The sequence below is a fragment of the Pan paniscus genome, chromosome 2, assembly GCF_029289425.2.
Source record: "Pan paniscus chromosome 2, NHGRI_mPanPan1-v2.0_pri, whole genome shotgun sequence".
Classification (NCBI taxonomy): domain Eukaryota; kingdom Metazoa; phylum Chordata; class Mammalia; order Primates; family Hominidae; genus Pan; species Pan paniscus.
In genome coordinates, this window is record NC_085926.1 from 32,665,490 (window position 1) to 32,688,142 (window position 22,653).

The 22,653-nt window shown below is 41.6% G+C and overlaps 1 protein-coding gene and 1 pseudogene across 14 annotated transcripts in view; one reads left to right on the top strand and one right to left on the bottom strand.

Annotated features, from left to right (window-relative positions):
• The first annotated feature begins 382 nt into the window (after positions 1-382).
• Positions 383-22,653, top strand: part of CNOT10 (CCR4-NOT transcription complex subunit 10) — an 88,929-nt gene continuing 66,658 nt past the window's right edge. For 6 of the 14 annotated variants that reach the window (XM_034956026.2, XM_055109603.1, XM_003826132.3 and 3 more), the window contains exons 1-3: positions 409-778; positions 19,158-19,252; positions 20,108-20,269. In XM_034956026.2, coding sequence (XP_034811917.2) covers positions 757-778; positions 19,158-19,252; positions 20,108-20,269 — 279 coding nt within the window. In that variant the 5' untranslated portion in view covers positions 409-756. Of the gene's footprint in view, positions 779-9,038; positions 9,132-10,811; positions 11,126-19,157; positions 19,253-20,107; positions 20,270-22,653 lie in introns of those variants that run through there. The other 8 variants (XM_055109599.1, XM_055109600.1, XM_055109602.1 and 5 more) reach the window with 6 other exon arrangements.
• On the bottom strand, positions 9,468-9,544 carry LOC112439539 (small nucleolar RNA U3; annotated as a pseudogene).

The following is a 22,653-nucleotide window of genomic DNA, read 5'->3' on the forward strand; positions in this document are numbered from 1 at the left end:
GATCTACGTAACATAGTAAAATAATTAAGATGTTCACAATAGGAGAAACTAGGTGAGGAGACAGGAACTCTAGGTGTCATCTTTGCAACTTTTCTGCACAACTACAACTATTCTAAAATAAAAGGCGTTTCTTTTTAAACGGGAATCCTCAACAGCGCCGCTCTCATGGGGTTGCAAGAAATCAATGAGATAGTACAGACCAAGTGCAGGGCTCAGTGCTTAGCACATAAATGTCAGATGTGGTTATTGTAATATTATGTAACATTGAGGGACAAAAGCTCTGACACCTCGGTGTTTTAATTAGAGTAAGCAAAGGACAGAGGCGCGTACGTCCCACCGCGTCAGCCCTGCGAACATCCAGAGGTTCCAGCCAGAGTACGTCCGGCCGGAGGCGGGGCGCGGAGGGGACGTCGGCGTGGGGCGGGGCCAGCAGCAGTTCCCACGCCGGCGCTCCAGGCGCGGCAGGCTGCCGCCCCCGGAAGTAGTGGGTACCGGGACGCCGTGAGGCGGAAGCTGTGTATGGCGGGAGGCTGTGGCGGTCCCTTGGTGGGGAAGCTGTTGCTGTTGCTAGACGACGGGAACTAGCTCTCGTCACTTCCTCAGCCCGCCGTCTGCCCACTCCTCTAGCCGGAACCTGGGGGCCCGGAGCCGGGGTAGGCACAGAGTTGTCCTCGGAGGTCCAGGACAGCGGCCAGCCCGGCGGCGGGAGTCAGGGCCACGCCACCTGCAGGGAAGAACCCGAGTCGAAGCGGGAAGATGGCTGCAGACAAGCCTGCAGGTAGGGCGCCAATGTCCCGAGCGACGAGACGGCGGGACGTGCGGGACCGGGCGGACCCTGAACTCGGAGGCGGCGGGGCCCGGGGTGGGGACTCCAGGGCGACTTGAATTTGGGCGTGCATTTCTTTACCCTATCCTCTGTCTCGGCTGTCGCTAACATGAGTCTTCGGGCCGCGGGTCCAATAGTTGTTTTACTCAAGTGCAGTATGAAGTCGCCACTGGCCGCCTTTGCCCTGCTCTTCAGAATAACTCCGGCCCAAAAAGCTTAAATGTATTTTGCCGCTTCGCAGAATTTTCCGCTTCTTCGTGGGAAAAGCAGACAAGAGAAAGTCACCCTGGAGCACACATCTGCCTATAATATCGCGTGGCTGAGGCTGGGATTCACCTGGGCTGTTTTGACCACATGTGGCTTCCTCTGGTCATTGACTCCTGTGAAATTAACTTTGTAAAAGCCACTTTTTTTTTTTTTTCTTGATAGAGACGGGCGGGGGTCTCGCTATGGTGCCCAGGCTGATCTCGAACTTCTGGGCCCAAGCGATCCTTCCGCCTTGGCCTCTCAAAGTAAACCACTTATTTAAAAAGGCATAAAATCCCATTGTCTCTCTACAGTCTGTGCTCCTAAAATCTTGCATTTGGTACTTAATTGCTCTAGTTCCTCGAAATTACTTAATCTCAATGGTTTTCTTTATGGATTATTGCTCCCATTCCTAGAATCTTCCACATTAAGGAATATAAAATTATTTCCTGACCTTGTCCGGAATGTTTCCCGCAAGAAATTCATATTCTTTGTGGCATCCAGGTTTTATTGGAAAGAACTTAAGTGACAGGATTTAAAAGTGATGGAACTTAAAATTTTTACAGTGAATTTAATTTAAAATTAAAGAAAAACTCAGTGTGCTGTGGATTTTAGTAGGTTCTGATCACAATAACTGACAAATGAACTTCACTTGGAAATTAAGCCAATTCTATTTTAGGTACAGAGGAATAAAAATCATTAGAGGATCTCTTCAATAATCTAAGAAGAAAAACAACAGAATAAAGGCCTTGAGAGGGTATAAGGAATGTGCTGTGAAATTTTGGATAGGTTGTTCAGGGAAGGCCTCTGGTGAGATGATATTTGAGCAGAGATATGAAAGAAGTGGGGGAATGAGCCATAAGAAATGAGGAAAGGTGGATGAGGGAGAGACTATTAGACAGGAAAACGGCATGGCCTGTCCAAGGCTGGACCAGGGGACCAACATCTTCCTCCTTATTTTAGAATAGTGTCTGTGTTCCCCACATTTACCATTCCTACTTGCTCATACCATTGCGCTTGCCCGAAATCACCCTTTTAGACCTAAAGCCCATCCAGTTTTCAAATCCTCAGTCATAAAGTCTTCTACTTGTTCATTTATTCATTCGCAAAGATTGAGTGTTGAATAATGGATATGACACACTCCCTGCCTTTGAAGACCTGGTGTTCAGTCTGTTGGAGGAGACAGGCATATCCTAGCTGCACTCCTGTTTGGTAAGAGCTGTGTAATGTGTGTAGTTGAAGAATAAGGTCCACAGTGATTAGGGGACTGTTTTTTTCATTGGTTTAAGTTTATAGGCCATATTGAAGGAAACTTCCTGCTTTGATATAAGGTTAAATTTGAATAAAATAGATGGGTGTTTAGTGTAGCTCCTTTGAATCTCTGCTCATCTCCATCTCATCTGCTGTGTTTCTGGCCTTTATCTTTTAATATGATCTATGTCGCATTGAGTAGTCTTCTCACTGGTGTTTGTCTCTTGTCTCTTCCTATCCCATCCATTTTCCTCACTGTCGCCCCCCCCCCTTTTTTTATGTCCTAAGACATTCATTGAATCCTGTCATTCCCCTTCCTATAAAGTTTCTAAGACTGTACATGCTTTGGGCATCAAGTCATCATTCTTTTTATTTAATTTTTATTGTATTTTCTTTCTCCTTTTAAGTCCTCACGGTTTTTTTGTTTTTTGTTTTTTTTTTGAGACGGAGTCTCGCTCTGTCGCCCAGGCTGGAGTGCAGTGGTGCGATATCGGCTCATTGCAAGCTCCGCCTCCCGGGTTCACGCCATTCTCCTGCCTCAGCCTCCCGAGTAGCTGGGACTACAGGCGCCCGCCACCATGCCCTGCTAATTTTTTTGTATTTTTTGGTAGAGACAGGGTTTCACCGTGTTAGCCAGGATGGTCTCCATTTCCTGACCTTGTGATCCGCCTGCCTCGCCCTCCCAAAGTGCTGGGATTACAGGCGTGAGCCACCGCGCCCTGCCGTCCTCACTCTAATGTGGTTTGTGAGCATCTTCAAAATCTATTTCCAGCTGGTTTTTCTGTATCAACCCACCCAGCTCTTCACATCATAAATTACTGTTGCAAAGCATTGTGTTTTTTGAGCTTTTGAGCCGTAGTGTCCTTTCTCTTCTCCGTCTGGTGAACACTATTCATTCAGTCTATCTTACATGCTGCTTCCTCTCTGAGCTCACGAGGTCAGGATATTTGTCACGGAGGGTCTTGTGTGTGTGTTCTTCATCAGGTAAGAAAAAAGGGTCATGAAAGGACTTAAGGTGAGTGATCTGATCACACTGACTGTTGTAGGTGGTGGATTTAAATGAAGTAAGACAGGAAGCCTAGAGACCACCTAAGATGAGTTAATGTTGTGATATTAATTTATTCAGTAAATATTCACCAATGGCCTGTTTTGCCAGGTACTACTTTAGGAACTGGGCAGGAACAAAACAAAGTCTCTGTTCTGGAGCTTATGTACTATGAAGGACAGATAAGCATGTAAATAAAATGAAAAATAAGATGATTTCAAGTTGTGATAGATACTCTGAAGAAGTCCGAGTGCGGTGGCTCACACCTGTAATCCCAGCATTTTGGGAGGCTGAGGGGGGTGGATCACCTGAGGTCAGGAGTTCAAAACCAGCCTGACCAACATGGTGAAACCCCATCTACTAAAAATACAAAAATTAGCCAGGCATGCTGGCGCACACCTGTAATCCCAGCTAGCCGGGAGGCTGAGGCAGGAGAATTGCTTGAACCTGGGAGGCAGAGGTTGCAGCAACCCGAGATCACACCACTGCACTCCAGGCTGGGTGACAGAGTGAGATTCCATCTCAAAAAAAAAAAATAATACTCAGAAGAAAAAAATGAGTAAGAGAGGCTGTCTGCAGTTGCTCACACCTGTAATCCTAGCACTTTGGGTGGCTGAAGTGGGAGGATTGCCTGAGGCCAGGAGTTTGAGACCAGCCTGGGCAGCATAAGTGAAACCCTGACTCTAAAAAATAAAAAGCCAGATATCATGGTGTGTGCCTATAGTCTCAGCTCCTAGGGAGGCTGAGGTGGGAGGATTGCTTGTACCTAGGAGTTCAAGGCTGCAGTGAGCTTTGATCACGCCACTGTCCAGGCAACAGAATGAGACCCTCTCTCAAAAAAATAAAATAAAAGGCCGGACGTGGTGGCTCACGCCTGTAATCCCAGCACTTTGGGAGGCCGAGGTGGCAGATCACGAGGTCAGGAGATCGAGACCATCCTGGCTAACACAGTGATACCCCGTCTCTACTAAAAATACAAAAAAATTAGCAGGGCCTGCTGGCGGGCGCCTGTGGCTCCCACCTGTAATCCCAGGACTTTGGGAGGCTGAGGTGAGTGGATCACCTGAGGACAGGAGTTTGAGACCAGGCTGGCCAACATGTTGAAACCCTGTCTTGACTAAAAATACGAAAATTAGCTGGTCGTGGTGGCAGACGCCTGTATTCCCAGCTACTCGGGAGGCTGAAGCAAGAGAATCACTTGAACCCAGGTGGCAGAGGTTGCAGTGAGCCAAGATCGTGCCATTGCCCTCCAGCCTGGGCAACAAGAGCAAAACACCGTCTCAAAAAAAAAAAAAAAAAGAAAAGAAAAAAAAGAATAGAGGATGACTGAAAGCCTTGTTTTTCAGATAGATTAGAGAAAGGCTTTCTTAGAGTTGACATTTAAACAGAAACCCTAAGGATAAAGAGCCAGCTGTGTTGGGAAGAATGATCCAGGTAAGAGGAGCAACAAATATGCAAATGTACAGAACCCTTGCTTGGAAAATGTCTAAAGAACATCAAGCAGACCCCTTGAATACAAGCTCCCCGAAGATAGAGACTTTTGTCTGTGTTAGTTGTGTTCTAGCTCTAGTCCCTAGAACAATATCTGACAAGAGACACTCAACACATAATTTAAGGCTGGGCATAGATGCTCACACCTGTGGGAGGCTGAGGTGGGAGAATCGCTTGAGGCCAGGAGTTCAAGACCAGCCTAGGCGACATAGCCAGACTTGTCTCCATAAAAAATAAAAAAAAAATTAGCTAGGCATGGTGGCGTGACCCTAAAGTCCTAGCTACTCCAGAGTCTGAGATGAGAGGATGGCTTGAGCCCAGGAGTTGAAGGTTGCAGTGAGCTATAATTGTGCCACTGTACTGTAGCCTGGGTGACAGTGCGACCCTGTCTCAAACAGAAAACAAAAAAGCCAATACACATAATTTATAGCATAGGGAGCAAAGGCAGCATGGCAAGAGATAAAGTCACAGTTGTATCAGGAGTTGGTGTATGTTGGGCGTTACAGGCCATGGAGGGAGTTTGAATTCATTTTAACTAATGGGAAGAGAGTGGAAGTTTTCAATAAGGGCATGATGGTGTGATCTGATTTATATTTAACTGATCCAGGTAAGGAATGATAAGAGTAGGGGCTTTGAAATCAGATAGTTCAGGTTCATCCTAGCTGTACTACTTGGTATTTGTGGGAAATTGGGCAAATTTCAAGAAGCCTTTTTTTTAAGCTTCAGCTTTCCTGCGTGTAGAATGAGAACGATGAAAGTATCTACCTCACAGGTATGGTAACAGGTTAAATGATATAATCTCAGGCTCTGAGTTTTTTGGTTTTTTTGTTTTGTTTTGTTTTGAGACAGGGTCTCACTCTTTCACCCATGTTGGTGTGCAGTGGCACCATCATAGCTCACTGCAGCCATGAACTCCTGGGCTTAAGCAATCCTCTTGCCTTAGCCTCTTGAGTAGTTAGGACTACGGGTGTGTACTACCGTATCCAGATAATTTTTTTTTTTTTTTTTTGAGACAGAGTCTCGCTCTGTTGCCCAGGCTGGAGTGCAGTGGTGCGATCTCGGCTCACTGCAAGCTCCGCCTCCCGGGTTCACACCATTCTCCTGCCTCAGCCTCCCAAGTGGCTAGGACTACAGGTGCATGCCACCATGCCCGGCTAGTTTTTTTGTATTTTTAGTAGAGAAGGGGTTTCACCATGTTGGCCAGGCTGGTCTCTAACTCCTGACCTCGTGATCCGCCCGCCTCGGCCTCCCAAAGTGCTGGGATTACAGGCATGAGCCACCACGCCCGGCCTTATTTGGTATTTTTTCAACTTTTTATTATGAATGATTTCAAACACCTAAAAAATTTAAAAAATAAAATGAATATCTATATATCTACCCCCTAGTTCATTCAGCAATTGTTATATTTTACCATATTTGCTTCCTCTATCACTAGCTATGACTTTTTTTTTTTTTTTTTTTGAGATGGAGTCTCACTCTGTTACCCAGGCTGGACTGCAGTGGTACGATCTTTGCTCATTGCAACCTCCATCTCCCGAGTTCAAGCGATTCTCTTGCCTCAGCCTCCCGAGTAGCTGGGCTTGCAGGCACACGCTACCACAGCCAGCTATTTTTTTTTTTTTTTTGAGATGGAATCTCACTCTGTTGCCCAGGCTGGAGTGCAGTGGTGCAATCTCGGCTCAGTGCAACCTCTGTCTCCTGGGTTCAAGTGATTCTCCTGCCTCAGCCTCCTGTGTAGCTGGGACTACAGGTGTGTGCCACCATGCCTGGCTAATTTTTTGTATTTTTAGTAGAGACGGGGTTTCACTGTGTTAGCCAGGATGGTCTCGATCTCCTGACCTCATGATCCACCCACCTCGACCTCCCAAAGTGCTGGGATTAACAGACGTGAGCCACTGTTCCTGGCCATGCCCAGCTAACTTTTGTATTTTTAGTAGAGACGTGGTTTGACCATGTTGGCCCGGCTGGTCTTGAACTCCTGAGCTTAAGTGATCTGCCCGCCTCGGCCTCCCAAAGTGCCGATGTGAGCCAACACACCCGGCTCTAGCTATGACTTTTAATGTTGAATCATTTCAAAATAGGTTATAAACATCATAACACTTCATCTCTAAATATTTCAACATGCGTTTCTTAAAAATAGGGACATTCACCTATGTAACCATGATGCCATTGTCATAGTATAGACAATTCATGTTTTAATATATTAAAAATTTCCTGCCAGCCAGGCATGGCGCCTCACGCCTGTAATCCCAGCACTTTGGGAGTCTGAGGTGGGAGGATCAGTTGAGTTCAGGAGTTAGAGACCAGCGTAGGTAACATGGTGAAACCCTGTCTCTACCAAAAATGTAAAAAATTAGTGGTGGCGCATGCCTGTAGTCCCACCTACAAGGGAGGGTGAGGTGGGAGGATCATTTGAGCCTGGGAGGCAGAGGTTGCAGTGAGCCAAGATAAACACCACTGCACTCCAACCTGGGTGACTCAGTGAGACCCTGTCACCAAAAAAAAAAAAAAAAAAAAAAAGCCAATTTCCCGCCAGGCATGGTGGTTCATACCTATAAATCCTAGCACTTTGGGAGGCCGAGGTGGGTGGATTGCTTGAACCTAGGAGTTCAAGACCAGCCTGGGCACCATGGTAAAACCCTGTCTCTACAAAAAATACAGAAAGTTAGCTGGGTGTGGTGGCATGTGCCTGTAGTCCCAGCTATGGCTATATTTTAAAAATTTATTTGTAGGCACAGGGTCCCAATATATTGCCCAGGCTGGTCTCAAACTTTTGGGCTGAAGGAATCCTCCCAGCTTGGTCTCCCAAAGTGCTGGCATTACAGGTGTAAGCCACTGCACCCAGCTTTATCTCCTGTATTTTCTTAAACTCTAACTTATTTCTACAGGCTTGTTTAGATATAGATTCAACATATTTTTGAGAAACTTTGTAGGTGATGTTATATACTTTATTTTCTGTGTAAAGTACATAATGTCAGGTTATCCAGTATTAGTGATGCTAAATTTGATCAATTTGAGGTGCTGACAGGAACATCTTTTTCCATTTTCAGTTAGAGGTAATTTATGGAGTAATTGGCATTTCGTAAATATCCATTGTTGTTGATTCTTTCCTAAATCAGTTGTATTATTGAGGGTTACAAAATGATTTTTACCTAGTTCTATTGTAGTTTCTACCTTTGTTAGTGAATGTTCTTCTTTAAAGAGTAGCTCTCCTGGGCTGGGTACAGTGACTCGTGCCTGTAATCCCAGCACTTTGGGAGGCCAAGGTAGGCAGATCGCTTGAGCCCAGGAGTTCAAGAGCAGCCTGGGCAACATGAGAGCCTGTCTCTACAAAAAGATTGAAAAAACTTAGTTGGTGTGCTGCTGCGTGCCTGTAGTCCCAGCTACTTGGGAGGCTGAGGTAGGAGGTCACTGGAGCCCAGGAAGTCGAAGCTACAGTGAGCCGTGATCACACCACCGCACTCCAGCCTGGGCTACAAAGTGAGACCCTGTCTCAGAAACAACAACAACAAAAAAGAATAGCTTTCCCATATTGACTGTTAGTCTTCCCAGAAAGCCATGTTAAATGCTAAAAGCTTAATTCATTATTTTCAATTACCAGTTTTCAGAACAAGGAGTTGATGTGGTAGTGACCTATGTTTGATATTTAAAGTGGTTTTTTTTCTTTTTTAAATTTAATTAATTTTTTTGAGGCAGGCTCTCACTCTGTTGCCCAGGCTGGAGTACAGGGGCATGATCTTGGCTCACCGCAGCCTCGACCTCCCGGGTTCAAGTGATCCTCCCACCCCAACCTCCCAAGTAGCTGGGACTACAAGTACATGCCACCACACCTGGCCAGTTTTTCTGTTTTTCTGTAGAGACAGGGTTTTGCCATGTATCCCGGGCTGGTCGCAAACTCCTGGACTCAAGCAAGCCTCCTGCCTTGACTGCCCAAATTGCTGGGATTACAGGCGTGAGTAAGTGTTTTTAATATTAGAATTTAGAGTAATATATTGGTCTTTTTTTTTTTTTCCAGACAGGGTCTCACTCTGTCACCCAGGCTGGAGTGTAGTGGCATGAACACTGCTCACTGCATCCTTGACTTCCCAGGCTCAAGCGATCCTCCCACCTCAACCTCCCAAGTAGCTGGGACTATAGGCATGCGCCACCACGCCTGGCTAACTTTTGTATTTTTTGTAGAGATGAGGTTTCGTCATGTTGCCCAGGCTAGTCTTGAACTCTTGAGCTCAAGCCATCCTCCCACCTTGACCTCCCAAAGTGCTGGGATTACAGGTATGAGCCACCATGCCCGGCACTTATATTAGTCTTATGATTTCAATTTAAAATGTATAATTGACTGAATATTGATTTATACTTGTGAATTTAAATTGAAACCTTATTGCAGTTATTTTATTTTGTGGACATTAGAGGTAAGAGTCACTATAAGTTTAATTTTTTAGGTATGTAAGTTATTCTCAGGAAATTTTTTTTCTTGACACATGTTAAAATACAAAAATTTTGTCTTTTTAAGTCTAGCAATTATACTTAAAATTGAATATATTGTTGGGGTTTGGTGGGGGGGTTGCAATAGTTCTCACTTGATAAATTTTTTTTTTTTAATTTAAAAAAAGTGTTTGGTACTTTACACTTTCAGAGAAACTTCTCCAGTAACAAACTGTAGAAATGATCCCTGAAAGTGTAGTCTTGGTAAAATTTTTTAAGTAGTTAACATTTTATGTTTGAAGATGTTATGTTGAAGGTGAACTTTGAAATGAGTTTAGACATTCATCACAGGCCTTTAAAATTAGACCTCCAAGTAGAATAAGTTGTCTAAGTTCAGTGTAAAAATTTGAGTAAAATCTAGGCTTTTTGAATTTGTAACTTTAATAAATTAAGTATTAATGTTTTAAAACTAGAGTAAATCTCAGTCTTTTCTATGCATAAAAACTCCTCCTCTTAGATGTGAAAACAAAATACTCATCAGCAGTGGCAATATTCTGCTTTGCCTAGCTTCCTTAAAGCATGCTGATATTGTTTTTTCTTTTTTCAGTTTTTTTTGTTTGTTTTTTGAGGCAGTCTTGCTCTGTTGCCTAGGCTGGAGTGCAGTGGCATGATCTCGGGTCACTGCAATCTCTGCCTCCTGGGTTCAAATGATTCTCCCGCCTCAGCCTCCTGAGTAGCTGGGATTATAGGTGCGCACTACCACGCCCAGCTAATTTTTGTATTTTTAGTAGAGATGGGGGTTTCACCATGTTGGTCGGAATGCTCTCAAACTCCCCACCTCGTGATCTGCCTGCCTTGGCCTCCCAAAGTGCTGAGATTATAGGTGTGAGTCACCGCGCCCAGCCTAACTTTTATATTTTTAGTAGAGATGGGATTTCACCATGTTGGCCAGGCTGGTCTCAAACTCCTGACCCCAGGTGATCCTCCTGCCCTGGCCTCCCAAAGTGCTGGGATTACAAGCCTGAGCCACCGTGCTGGCCATGCTGATATTATTGATTTGAATTTCTGTTTCTTTATTTCTGCACTACTGGGCAGGATGCTCAATTCTGTAACATTGCTTGTTACAAATGGCTTATTGTTTTGGCTGCGAAGTGTGTGCTTTCCCATTTCTCCAGCTCCTCTTGTCCAGTGGAGGGAATATGGTTTAGTGAATAAACCATTTGAGGTTTTGGTAAGTCAAGTATACTTGTTCAGATGATAGAAATCATATGTGAGGTATGTTAACCTAGCTGTATAGTGACATTAGTGGGCCTGAATTGTTTTTCTTAGAAGTGGCATCCTTCTTAAGATTTAAAACTTTCCTTCACAAGGGCATCATTGGTATTTTGTGACTGTGATTGTTGATTTCCTTAGGTCTTTTAACATCCCTTTTTTCTTTGGAAAAGTTTTCTTTTCTTGATATATCAGTGGAGCTGTATTTTGATGAGTGTAGCTTGTAGTCTCCACCAATCAGATTTGAATCATTAACATTCTGTATTGGAATGTGTCTGCGCTTTCAGTTAACTGATGATTTTCAGTTTTGAAAACGTGGTGCATTTCTTTTCTGCTTAGTTCAAACCTAAAGGCAATTGTTTGATTAGAAATGAAGTCTATTGGTGTAAAGACTGTCAAGGTTTGTGGGTCAAAGAGCTCTGTACGCATAGAAGGTCAGCCATGTTCATTAGGCCAGAGTAGAAGGAAAGTCAAGCTTATGGGTGAACGGTCGTATACTCTTTCAATTGGCAACGGAGACTACTTTTGGACAAATAAAGAAATGCTGTGGGATTATATGCAGACTCTGTCTGGTAAGAAGTCAGTAGTTATAAATAATAAATGTTTTTAAAACATTAAAAAAACTGATTACAAAAATGAATACCCATTTCTGGCAGAAAACTCGAGAAATGTACAAATATTTAACAGGGAAAATAAAAATAATCCTGTTGAAGTGTGTGTGTGTGTGTGTGTGTGTGTGTGTGTGTGTGTGTGTGTGTGTATTTGAAATGGGGTCTTGGCCGGGCGTGGTGGCTCATGCTGGTAATCCCAGCACTTTGGGAGGCCGAGGCAGGCGGATCACTTGAGATCAGGAGTTCAAGACCAACTTGGCTGACATGGTAAAACCCCGCCTCTACTAAAAATACAAAAATTAGCTGAGCATGGTGGCGGGCACCTATAATCCCAGCTACTCAGGAGGCTGAGGCAGGAGAATCACTTGAACCTGGGAAGCAGAGGTTGCGGTGAGCTGGGATTGTGCCTCTGCACTCCAGCCTGGGCAACAGAGTGAGACTCCGTCTCAAAAAAAAAAAAAGAAGAAGAAGAAGAAATGGGGTCTCACTGATTGCTCAGGCTGGTAGTCATATACTGGGCTCAAGCAATCTTCCCACCTAAGCCTCCTGAGTAGTGAAGTGTGTTTTTTTAAAAACAGAAAATTTTCATCCTGAAGTTAAAGAAGGTAGGTAAAATAATGGGTCGTTAACATGTAAAAGGTTATTTATTGAGCTCAGTTCTGTGAAACGTGTGTAGAAATGGGAATTTCAGAGGCTCTTGTCAGCCTTAGAGTCCAGCTTATCTATTTACTTACTTATTATTTATTTATTTTGAGATGGGGTCTCACTGTCACCCAAGCTGGAGTGCAGTGGCACAATCTCAGCTCACTGCAACCTCCACTTCCTGGGTTCAAGTGATCCTCCCTCCTCAGCCTCCCAAGTAGCAGGACTACGGGCATGTGCCACCACACCTGGCTAAGTTTTGTGTTTTTGGTAGAGATGGGGTTTCACCATGTTGTCCTGAGCTCAAGATCCACCCTCCTCAGCCTCCCGAAGTGCTGGGATTACAGGCGTGAGCCAGTGTGTCCAGCCCAGCTTATATATTTATCTTAAATTGGCTTCTCTCCTTTTCTGGAGAATTTTAGGAGACTTACATTTTCTTTTTCTTTTCTTTTTTTTTTTGAGATGGAGTCTCGCTCTGTCACCCAGACTGGAGTGCAGTGGCGTGATCTCGGCTCACTGCAGCCTCTGCCTTCCGGGTTCCAGTGATTCTCCTGCCACAGCCTCCCAAGTAGCTGAGATTGTAGGCATATGCCACCACGCCCAGCTAATTTTTGTATTTTTAGTAGAAATGGGTTTCACCATGTTGGCCAGGCTGGTCTGGAACTGCTGACCTCAGGTGATCTGCCCACCTTGGCCTCCCAAAGTGCTGAGATTATAGGCGTGAGCCACCATGTCCAGCCTGAGACTTCCATTTTCTGGGGTTGCTGACAGCAGTGGCCACATGAACTACTCTACTTTTAGTGGAGAATAGAAGCTCAAAATTTTCAACACCTGGGTGAGTTGTTGGGTTTTCCCCTTTGCCCTGTATTTCTAAGGTGCTCTTACAGTTGGTCCCAAAAGTCCCATTAAAGAATGTCATCTAATCTAGGGCATATTTTACTTATTTATTTTATTCATATCTTTTATTATTATTATTTTTGAGACAGGGTTTCACTCTGTCACCCAGGCTGGAGTACAGTGGCATGGTCACGGCTCACTGCAGCCTCAACCTCCCAGGCTTCAGCGATTATCCCACCTCAGCTCCCCAAGTAGCTGGGACTACAGGCACATGCCACTATGCCTGGCTAATTAAAACAATTTTTAAAATAGAGACAGGGTCTTGTTTTGTTTCCCAGGCTGGTCTGGAACTCCTAGGCTCAAGCAGTCCTCCTGCCTTGGCCTGCCAAACTGCTGGGATTACAGGTGTGAGCCACTGCCCAGCCAAGGGGCATATTTTAGAAGAAGCTTTAGAGAAAACTCAATGGCAAACTAAGAATTTTTGGCATTTGGTTTAAATTATGCTTCTTTATGAGAGAAGACACATTTTTTAAAATGTTAGGTTTTCTAAAATCTTTAATAATAAAAGAAACATGAAAGATATTTATATTCTTTGTTAAAGTTTTATGGTGACAATATGTGGATTGAGGATTCTGTTTCAATCTAAACCTATAACTTGCTTTCTGAGGTCCTAAAGTCCTGTGTCACATTTTTACACGTTTTAAAATAATTGGTCCTTACCTCTTTTGTGCACCTGACAGTTCTGCAAAACACATGTATTGGATAAACAGTATGTTCTTGCAGTGAAACTCACTGTTATTGGCTTTCCAAAGAAAAAACTGTTTAACATTGTCCTTTGAAACTGGCAAACTTTATTCACTTAACTCTTAGCTTTTCCTCCTCCCTGTCGTATGCTAAAGTGGAAATAAAATACTACATGACCTGCTAACTTTAATTATCAGAAGTAACACTTTTTAATAAGCCCAAATACTGGAATGCCTTTTTTATACAGCAGATAAGTTCTTAGATGAGTTTTTTTAAGTACAAGTTATACAGTATTACGTTGTTATAAGTGGTGACTCTCAAAAGGGTGTTCAGTCTTCTGGGGGTTTCGTAGTGATCTAAAGAGCTGTTTCATAGTCAAGTCACATGAAATTGAATTTTACTGTTAATTTTTATGTTTAAATTACAGACATAAATATATTTTTAAAAATATAACTACAAGAATTTTTAGTTCTGGTGAAAGGAAAGTGGGGAAGGGAGCTATATTTATTTAGCATCTCCAATTAAAGACAGGCCAAAGGAAGACTGGACTGAAGATGTGACTGATTCTAAGACTTGTGCTCTTTTAATTATGTCATATTGCCTTCTTGGAAAAGGGAAGTTGGGAATCTTCACTGACTGCTGACATGTGCCAGGCTAGGACTTCCCAAAGTTAGTTCTGTTGACAACTGGTTCTTTTATTTTTAGTTTATTAAGATGGGGTCTTACTCTGCTGCCCAGGCTGGAGTGCTGTGGCACAATCTCAGCTCACTGCACACTCCACCTCCTGTGTTCAAGCAATCCTCCCACCTTCGCCTCGCTTGTAGCTGGGACTACAGATGCATGCCACCATGCCCAGCTAATTTTTGTATTTTTTGTAGAGACGGGGTTTCACCATGCTGCCCAGACTGGTCTTGAACTCCTGGGCTCAAGCGATCCACCCGCGTTGGCCTCCCAAAATGCTGGAACTACAGGTGTGAGCCACCACACCTGGCCAACAACTGGTTCTTTGAGATGCTCCTGGTGTCTAGGCAGTTATCAAAAAGTGCCCAGATCATAAGTGCACATACAGTTTGGTGAATAGTTTGCTGTGTATCCTTGTAGACTTTATACTTATTCAGAGGTACATATTTGTGTATATATTTTTATAAAACATGGGATTCAGTTGTACAAAGCAGTTTGCAATCTGTTTCTTTTATTTAACAAGATGTTGTAAATATTTTTCCACATCAAGTTATATAGACTTAATAACTGTTAATGTGCCATTGTATTCCTATACCATGATTTAGTTATCAAATCTCTTGAAGAATATTTATTTCTAGACATTTAGTATTATCGTTTTAATTTACAATTATTTAATAAATAATGAGGCTGAATTTCATTTCATGTTATTAAGCCATTCATATTTACTCTTCTTTCAGCAAGTTTCTGGTGTTTGAGGAACACTGTGAAGGACTGTGGCAGGGTTCTTGAAGATAAGGGAGTTTGTTTATCTAGGCAACTCCTGGAAGCCATTATAGAGGGAGTCACACTTCCCAGTATCCTGGAAGGGGGCTTGTGATGGATGAGGTGCGAAAGTGGAGGCTACTATGACAGATGCAACTCTAGGGCACCATACTGGGGGAGCATTCTACTAGCTCTAGCCCCAACTTGAGTCCATGTTGGCAGATCTATAGAAGGAGAGGGAAGAATGGAAAGGAGCCAGTAAGCAAAAGAACCCCATAACCAGTGTGATTCTTGACAACTTTCTGGAAAGTTGGTTGTAGGCACTCTTGAGGGGTAAACTTGGGGACAAGGTGGTCTACTATTTCTCATGTGGGTATTTGTCTTCCATAGAAACCTTAATTGGATATGAGTGCTGCTTTAGGAACAAACATCAGTTTCTTTTTTTTTTTTTTTTGAGATGAAGTCTTGCTCTGTCACCCAGGCTGGAGTGCAGTGGCATGATCTCGGCTCACTGCAACCTCCGCCTCCCAGGTTCAAGTGATTCTTCTGCTCCAGCCTCCCAAGTAGCTGAGACTGCAGGCATGCACCACCATGCCCGGCTAATTTTTGTGTTTTTAGTAGCGATGGGGTTTTACCATGTTGTCCAGGCTGGTCTTGAACTCCTGACCTCAGGTGATCCGCCTGCCTCGGCCTCCCAAAGTGCTGGGATTACAGGCGTGAGCCACTGCGCCCAGCCTCAGTTTCTTTATAGAAGCATGTTTGGAGTTACTGAATCTGAGTTGGAAGGGATGCTAAAAACTATTTAATACAGACTCTCATTTTAGTAAATAGGGAAGCTGAAACTTGCCCCAGTTCCACTTTGTAGCATCTGTTTAATTTCAGAAGTGACATTAAAGTTTTAGTCTTATTTCAATTCTAAAAATTGTCTGTACGTCACTGTGCAACCTGCCTCCCGTCTGTATGTTGAAAATGATAGAATCTGCACTATTGTGCTACATATCAGGGGTTTACTCTGCCAGGTACATGCCAATTACTTCACATATATTCTTACTAAAGCCTTACAATAACTTGAAAAAGGGTTTTCTTATCCCCATTTTGCAGATAGGTTCAAGCTTTGGAGGTCTTTGAGTTTCAGTCTGAAGCAACAATTCTGTATGAAAAAAATTCCTGTATAAATAAGAAATTCAAATATTGTGAGACTTTGAAATTCTTTAAAGTCATACACAGTGACATTGCCATCACCTACCTATGTTTGCGGCCCATGACATCACATTTATGCAGTGGTCACATTTCCTCTTAATGATATTTCCATTAGTGGTGCATGGAGCTTTTGCTGGTGAGTAGAACCAAGAAACAGAATATTCTTTGGGAGATAGTAAAATATAAAAGGCATCTTTTAAAAACAAATGGCAAATTTTTGCAGAAAAGAAAACTTAACATTAAAAATGACTAAGCCAAGCGCAGTGGCTCACACCTGTAATCCTAGCACTTTGGGAGGCTGAGGCCAGCAGTCACCTGGGAGGTCAGAAGTTTGAGACCAGCCTGGCCAACATGGCAAAACCCCGTCTCTACTAAAAATAAAAAAATTAGCCAGGTGTGGCGGCAGGTGCCTGTAGTCCCAGCTACTCGGGAGGCTGAGCCAAGATTGTGCCACTGCAGTCCAACCTGGGTGACAGAGCAAGACTCCATCTAAATAAATAAATAAAATAAAAATAAAAAATAAATAAAAATGACTAATATTTACATTACCTATATAGTATTCTTGCCAGAAATGTTAAACTGCATGTAATGTTGAGGAAATAACCAGAAAAATTCAGAATGTAGGACATTCTAATTCTAATTAATTCTAATTGGCTTAGACTCTTTTGAAAAAAATAAAAAACCAAAAAACAATGACCTAATGATATCATGTAGCTCTGTGTCCCCAACCAAATCTCATGTTGAATTGTAAATCCCCAATGTTAGGGGAGGGACCTGGTGGGAGGTGACTGGATCATGGGGGTGGATTTCCCCCTTGCTGTACTGGTGATAGTGAGTGAGTTCTCACTAGATGTCGTTATTTAAAAGTGTGTAGCACCTCCCCCTTTGCTCTCTCTTCTGCTGACCATGTGAAGATCTGCTTGCTTCCTCTTTGCCTTCTGCCATGATTGTAAGTTTCCTGAGAACTCCCTGTATGTGCTTTCTGTACAGCCTGTGGAACCATAAGCCAATTAAACCTCATTTCTTTATAAATTGCCCAGTCTCTGATAGTTTTTTTTGTTTGTTTGTTTTTTGACAGAGTCTCACTCTGTTGCTCAGGCTAGAGTGCAGTGGCGCAATCTCGGCTCACTGCAAGTTCTGCCTCCCGGGTTCACGCCATTCTCCTGCCTCAGCCTCCTGAGTAGCTGGGACTACAGGCGCCCGCCACCACGCCCAGTTAATTTTTTTATTTTTTATTTTTAGTAGAGATGGGGTTTCTCCATGTTAGCCAGTATGGCCTCGATCTCCTGACCTCGTGATCCACCCGCCTCGGCCTCCCAGAATGCTGGGATTACAGGCGTGAGCCACCGCACCTGGCCTTTTTTTTTTTTTTTCTCAAGACAGTCTCACTCTGTCGCCCAGGCTGGAGTGAAGTGGCGTGATCTCAGCTCACTGCAACCTCTGCCTCCCAGGTTCAAGCAATTCTCGTGCCTCAGCCTCCCAAGTAGCTGGGATTATAGGCATGAGCCATCACGCCCAGCCAACAGTGACTCTTGAGAGAACTATAAAAAGTATTGAAGCGTTTGTTAGAGTACTTAACACACTTTTGCTCTGAGTAGTTTTAGGTTTGGTTCAGCTGAGATTTTTACCTTTATTTTGGAATTCTATTTTCAAATTAAAACAAGAAGCAAAACATCTAATATTTAAAATAGCAAATTATAGAGGTAGGAGGTAGTTTTCCCAGCTAAACAGATTATTAACCTTTACTGTGAATTTATATGGACACTTAACATATTAAAGAAACTTTTTAAATGTGTTAATATTTTGGATTTCTGAGCCTATGAAAATATTCCTTGCCTGGAAATTAGCTGTAAGCCCTTATCAGTGTAGTTTTCTGATTGTTACTACTTTCCAACTAAATTATAAATCTCTTAAAGCCATCGTAGGTGTGTTTATATCTCCAGCACCTGCCATAGTTGCCTGAATATGTGGGACTGTATATTGCTGGGTGGCAGATCTAATATTTTTTAAAGAGCACAATATTCTCAGCTTGAATGTCCTCATCTACAGGGCTTGTGGTCTTTATTTAAGTGGGCAGGTTTTCATTGTGTTTCAACTTGGCCATAGGAACCTTTTCAAGCTTTCAGAGGAGTAGCTTCTTATTAGCTTATAACATTAATCAGTCATTGTTTTTTATTGTTTTTTTTTTTTGAGACGGAGTCCTACTCTGTCGCCCCGGCTGGAGTGCAGTGGCATTATCTTGGCTCACTGCAAGCTCCACCTCCCAGGTTCACGCCATTCTCCCGCCTCAGTCTCCCAAGTAGCTGGGACTACAGGCGCCCGCCACCAGGCCAAGCTAATTTTTTTTTTTTTTTTTTGTATTTTTAGTAGTGACGGTGTTTCACCGTGTTAGCCAGGATGGTCTCGATCTCCTGACCTTGTGATGTGCCCGCCTTGGCCTCCCAAAGTGCTGGGATTACAGGCGTGAGCCACCGCGCCTGGCAACATTAATCAGTTATTGTTGAGAGAGCCCTAACTTTGGCCACTTTATTAGGAAGAACACAAGATGAAAACTAGGGACAAATTCACTATACAGTAGTCCCCCACGTTTTCCTCAGAAGATACATTCAGGGTCCTCCGGTGGATACTTGAAACCACAGATAGTACTGAACCTATGTACTGCTTTTTTTAATACGTACATAACTATGATAAAGTTTATAAATGAGGCACAGTAAGAGATTAACAACAACAGTAATAAAATAACAGTTATCTGAATGTGGTTTCTCTTTCTCAAATTATCTTACTGTACCCTACTCACCTTTCTTCCTGTGACCTATTGATCTGATAACCAAGATGGCTACTGTGTGTCCAAGGGGGAGGTATCTTATACAACATGGAATGCTGTACAAAGGAATGATTGACTTCCTGGATGGGACAGAGCGGGACACTGCAGGATGGCAAGAGATTTCATCATGTTACTCAGAACATTGCTGTTTAAAACTTAAGAACTGCTTATTTCTGGAATTTTCCATCTGATATTTTCATACTTGACCTTGGGTAACTGAAACTGCAGAAAGTGAAACTGGATAAGGAGGGACCACTGTACAACTTTTATTTCTAAAGAACTGTAATATTTGTGTGTTTGCAGATCAGGGAGCAGAGAAACATGAAGGCACAGGTCAGTCCTCTGGGATCACTGATCAAGAGAAGGAGTTATCCACCAATGCTTTCCAAGCTTTCACAGTAAGAAATGGCTTCTCTTAATCTGCTCAAGTTGTAGGGTTCTGTCAAGTATGAATCTTTTCATAGTGAATTTTTAAATTTACAATTTTTACTCTGTAATAATTCAAAAGTTAATTTAGAGATAAGTAGGTTTAATTTTAAAAATAAATGTTTTAGAGTTTAAATATGGTGAAAGGAATGGGAGTAATTGGAGCCATTCCCAAGTTTTTGTAAACATGTTTTAACTCATATACTGTTGTTTTTAAGTCTTTTAAATTTAGATTTGTAAGTATATGGGTCAGTCTTTTCATTTCACTAAGCTGTTCAATTCTTTTATTTATTTATTTATTTCTGAAAATATCAGATTCAAAAATTATTTTCTTGAAAGTACTTTAAAATGGAACCCCAAAACTTTATTGGCAGAATTTTAACTTTTTCTGACATTAAACAATATGAAAGAAAACCTTATTTGGTTATCAGGTTACGTGCATGTAAGCAGAAGAACTTGATGCTTGGGTATTTAAAATATATTTACTAGAAAATAAAATTTGGAGTGATTATATTACCTTTCTTGACTAGCCTCAGCCATTAATACCTTGCTAGCACTATATGTATATGCCAGTATATTTATCATATCAATATATGTGTCTTATATGTGTCAATGTCAGGGTTTTGAGTCTTAGGAAGTAAATATCCACAGTTTCTTAACTGACATGAATATTGCTTTAGTGACTTTGATTAGTATATGTAGGGAAACTACATCTTTCTTTTTAAGAACTTTTAAGATAAAGATGAATGAAATATATTTGGAATGATATACTGTATTTAAAGCTGGTATGTAATTTTGTGTGTGTGTGTGTGGTTTTTTTTTTTTAGTCTGGAAATTATGATGCCTGTCTACAACACCTTGCCTGTCTACAAGATATAAACAAAGATGATTATAAAATAATTTTGAATACAGCAGTAGCTGAGTTTTTTAAAAGTAACCAAACAACAACAGATAATTTGAGACAAACACTTAACCAGCTGAAGAATCAGGTGATACACAAATGAATTTAACTATAAAAAATATTGTTCTGTTCTTTAATTTATGAAACACAAATAGTTAAGGAAAATAAATGTGATTTGTCTGGTATTTCTTGTCAGAAACATTTGTTAGCATTAATTTTATTTCTGTAAAATTATTATTCCAGGAGATAAAAGGTATGTTGTGGGATTATTTTAATTGGGGTTTTAATTAACTTGAACAGAATAGACTAATATACCAAATTTGAATGAGCTTTGGAGTTTTGAGAACTATATGAAGAAGCTTAGCTGTGGAGATATATCTTGTTTATAATTTAAAAAATATGATTAATCCTAATGTCAAGTCGTTTTAGCATTTGGATCAGGAGATGATTGATTAAATAGAAGATATTCTGCTTTGTATCTGGCTTGGGGCTTGAATTGGGGATTGGTCTGGTGATAATGGCAATGTTTCTTGAATCCTGGGGCTAGACTTTTGGTGTTCAAGAGGGCTGATAACAGTGATGGTGCTGATAGGATCAGCTAGCATATGTTAAGTGTTCACTGTGTGACAGGGCTCTGCCAAGAGCTTGTATGCAACTTCTCAGCTTGTTCTTCTCAGTAGCCCTATGAAATAGCTATATAATTTTTCTTATTTTAAAAGTGGGAAAGCCAAGGCACAGATAGCTGTGTAAATTGTCCAAAAACACAAAGTTTTTGAGTAGTAAGAGCTACATGAACTCAGTTGTATTTAACTCTATAGCCTGTAATTTTAGTTACTGCTTCATGCTGTTAGGGAGTCATGAGACCTTTCCTGTAATCATGAGTACCATGATACTCTATAGCATCACCCTAAAGTGTGACACAGGTAGAAGCAAGTTGTCCCTTCAGGCTCTCTATAATCCTTTATAGGCATAAAGTAATTTTTAAACCCCATTAAAATTCAAAAATGAGAATAATAGCTACCATTTATTGAATGCATACTGGGTGCCAAATTCTGTATTAAGTGCTTTTTATGCCTTATCTCATATAATCCTCACATTCAACTCTTGAGGCAGTAGGTGCTTATTATCTCAGTTTTAAAACCAGGATTTAGGAAGTCTAATTTAAATTTACACAACTAGGAAAGGGAAGAACGATTTAAACCAGGCCTTCTGACTCTTGAGCCTGTTCTCCTACCTGTCTCAGTCTTCATAAATTTATATGTCCTCACGTTTCCTCATTACTCCAGTATTATTACTGATGATTTTATCTAGTGTTCCAGAATCAAAAGAAAGATGATGCTTACTGATAATCTAGTACATGCACCCTATGGCCCCATAGACAGTTTCTTCGAGGACAAATTTGTTTGGTTTTTGAGAATAAGTTCAGCCTTTAAACTTTTTTTGAATAAGCAATTCCTGCAAACTTCCAGTTAGGCCAAAAAAACTTTGTGAAGTTCTTTCACTAGCTTTTATTGTTTATAAGGTTTGTTAGGGCCTTCCAACTCTTGAGTTTCCTAGAAGTGTTTGTACTTGTGGTTACTGACTTCTTTAAATCATACTTCTGTTCGCAGTCACATCGGGCACAGTGACACACCTTTTCAACCTATTCCATTTTAATTAGCAAACGTCTAATTTCACTTAATGCGTAGTTTTTCTTTTGGTTGGAGCAGTTACTAGACTATTTTGGTGAGTCATAGAATATGTGGCAAAGTTATTCGTGTGATAATTATTCAACCATTGCTGAATCCAAAACGCCATAGTTTATCTAAAAGCTTTTCTGGCTAAACTCTTCTTAACTCAGTCTCTCTCCATTACATAACTACAGAAAGAGTTGCCTTTGGAAATTGAGTTTTCACTGTTTGAAGATACTGTTTTTAATCTCTTTAAGATAGTGACTTGATAAGTGAAGATTATAAAAAGTTCCCAAACTCATTGAGATGCACATGTTGGTCAGCTAGGACCACTTGCTAACATTTGAACCATGTCAAGCTTAACCACGTGGGTGGTTGACGTCTGCTGAAGTCCAGTTACAAAATTTACAATTCATTGTGTGTAGTGAACCTTCAGGTTCCTTGCCATTAGTCAAACCAAGGCTGTTAAATCCATGTACTGTATATCAGAGTTCTATGGAAGTGTTGGTCTTAGAGTTAATTACTTAATATTGAACAATAATTTATTGCAATCTTCATAATGGCAAAGGTTAGTTTTAATACAAGTAGACTTCCAGTTTCATGTGTTACATGGAATTGTGCAATGGTTGTAAAGCTTGATTAAAATTTAAAAGCCCATTGCTACAGCTTACATAAGGGGGTATACAGTTTGACAATGCAAAGTGTCATGCTTTTTTTTTTTCTTTTTTGTCAGTTACAGATGTTAGCCTTTAGTGAAGCCCATAAAAGCCTTTTCTAACCATCATGTGTGCAATAATATATT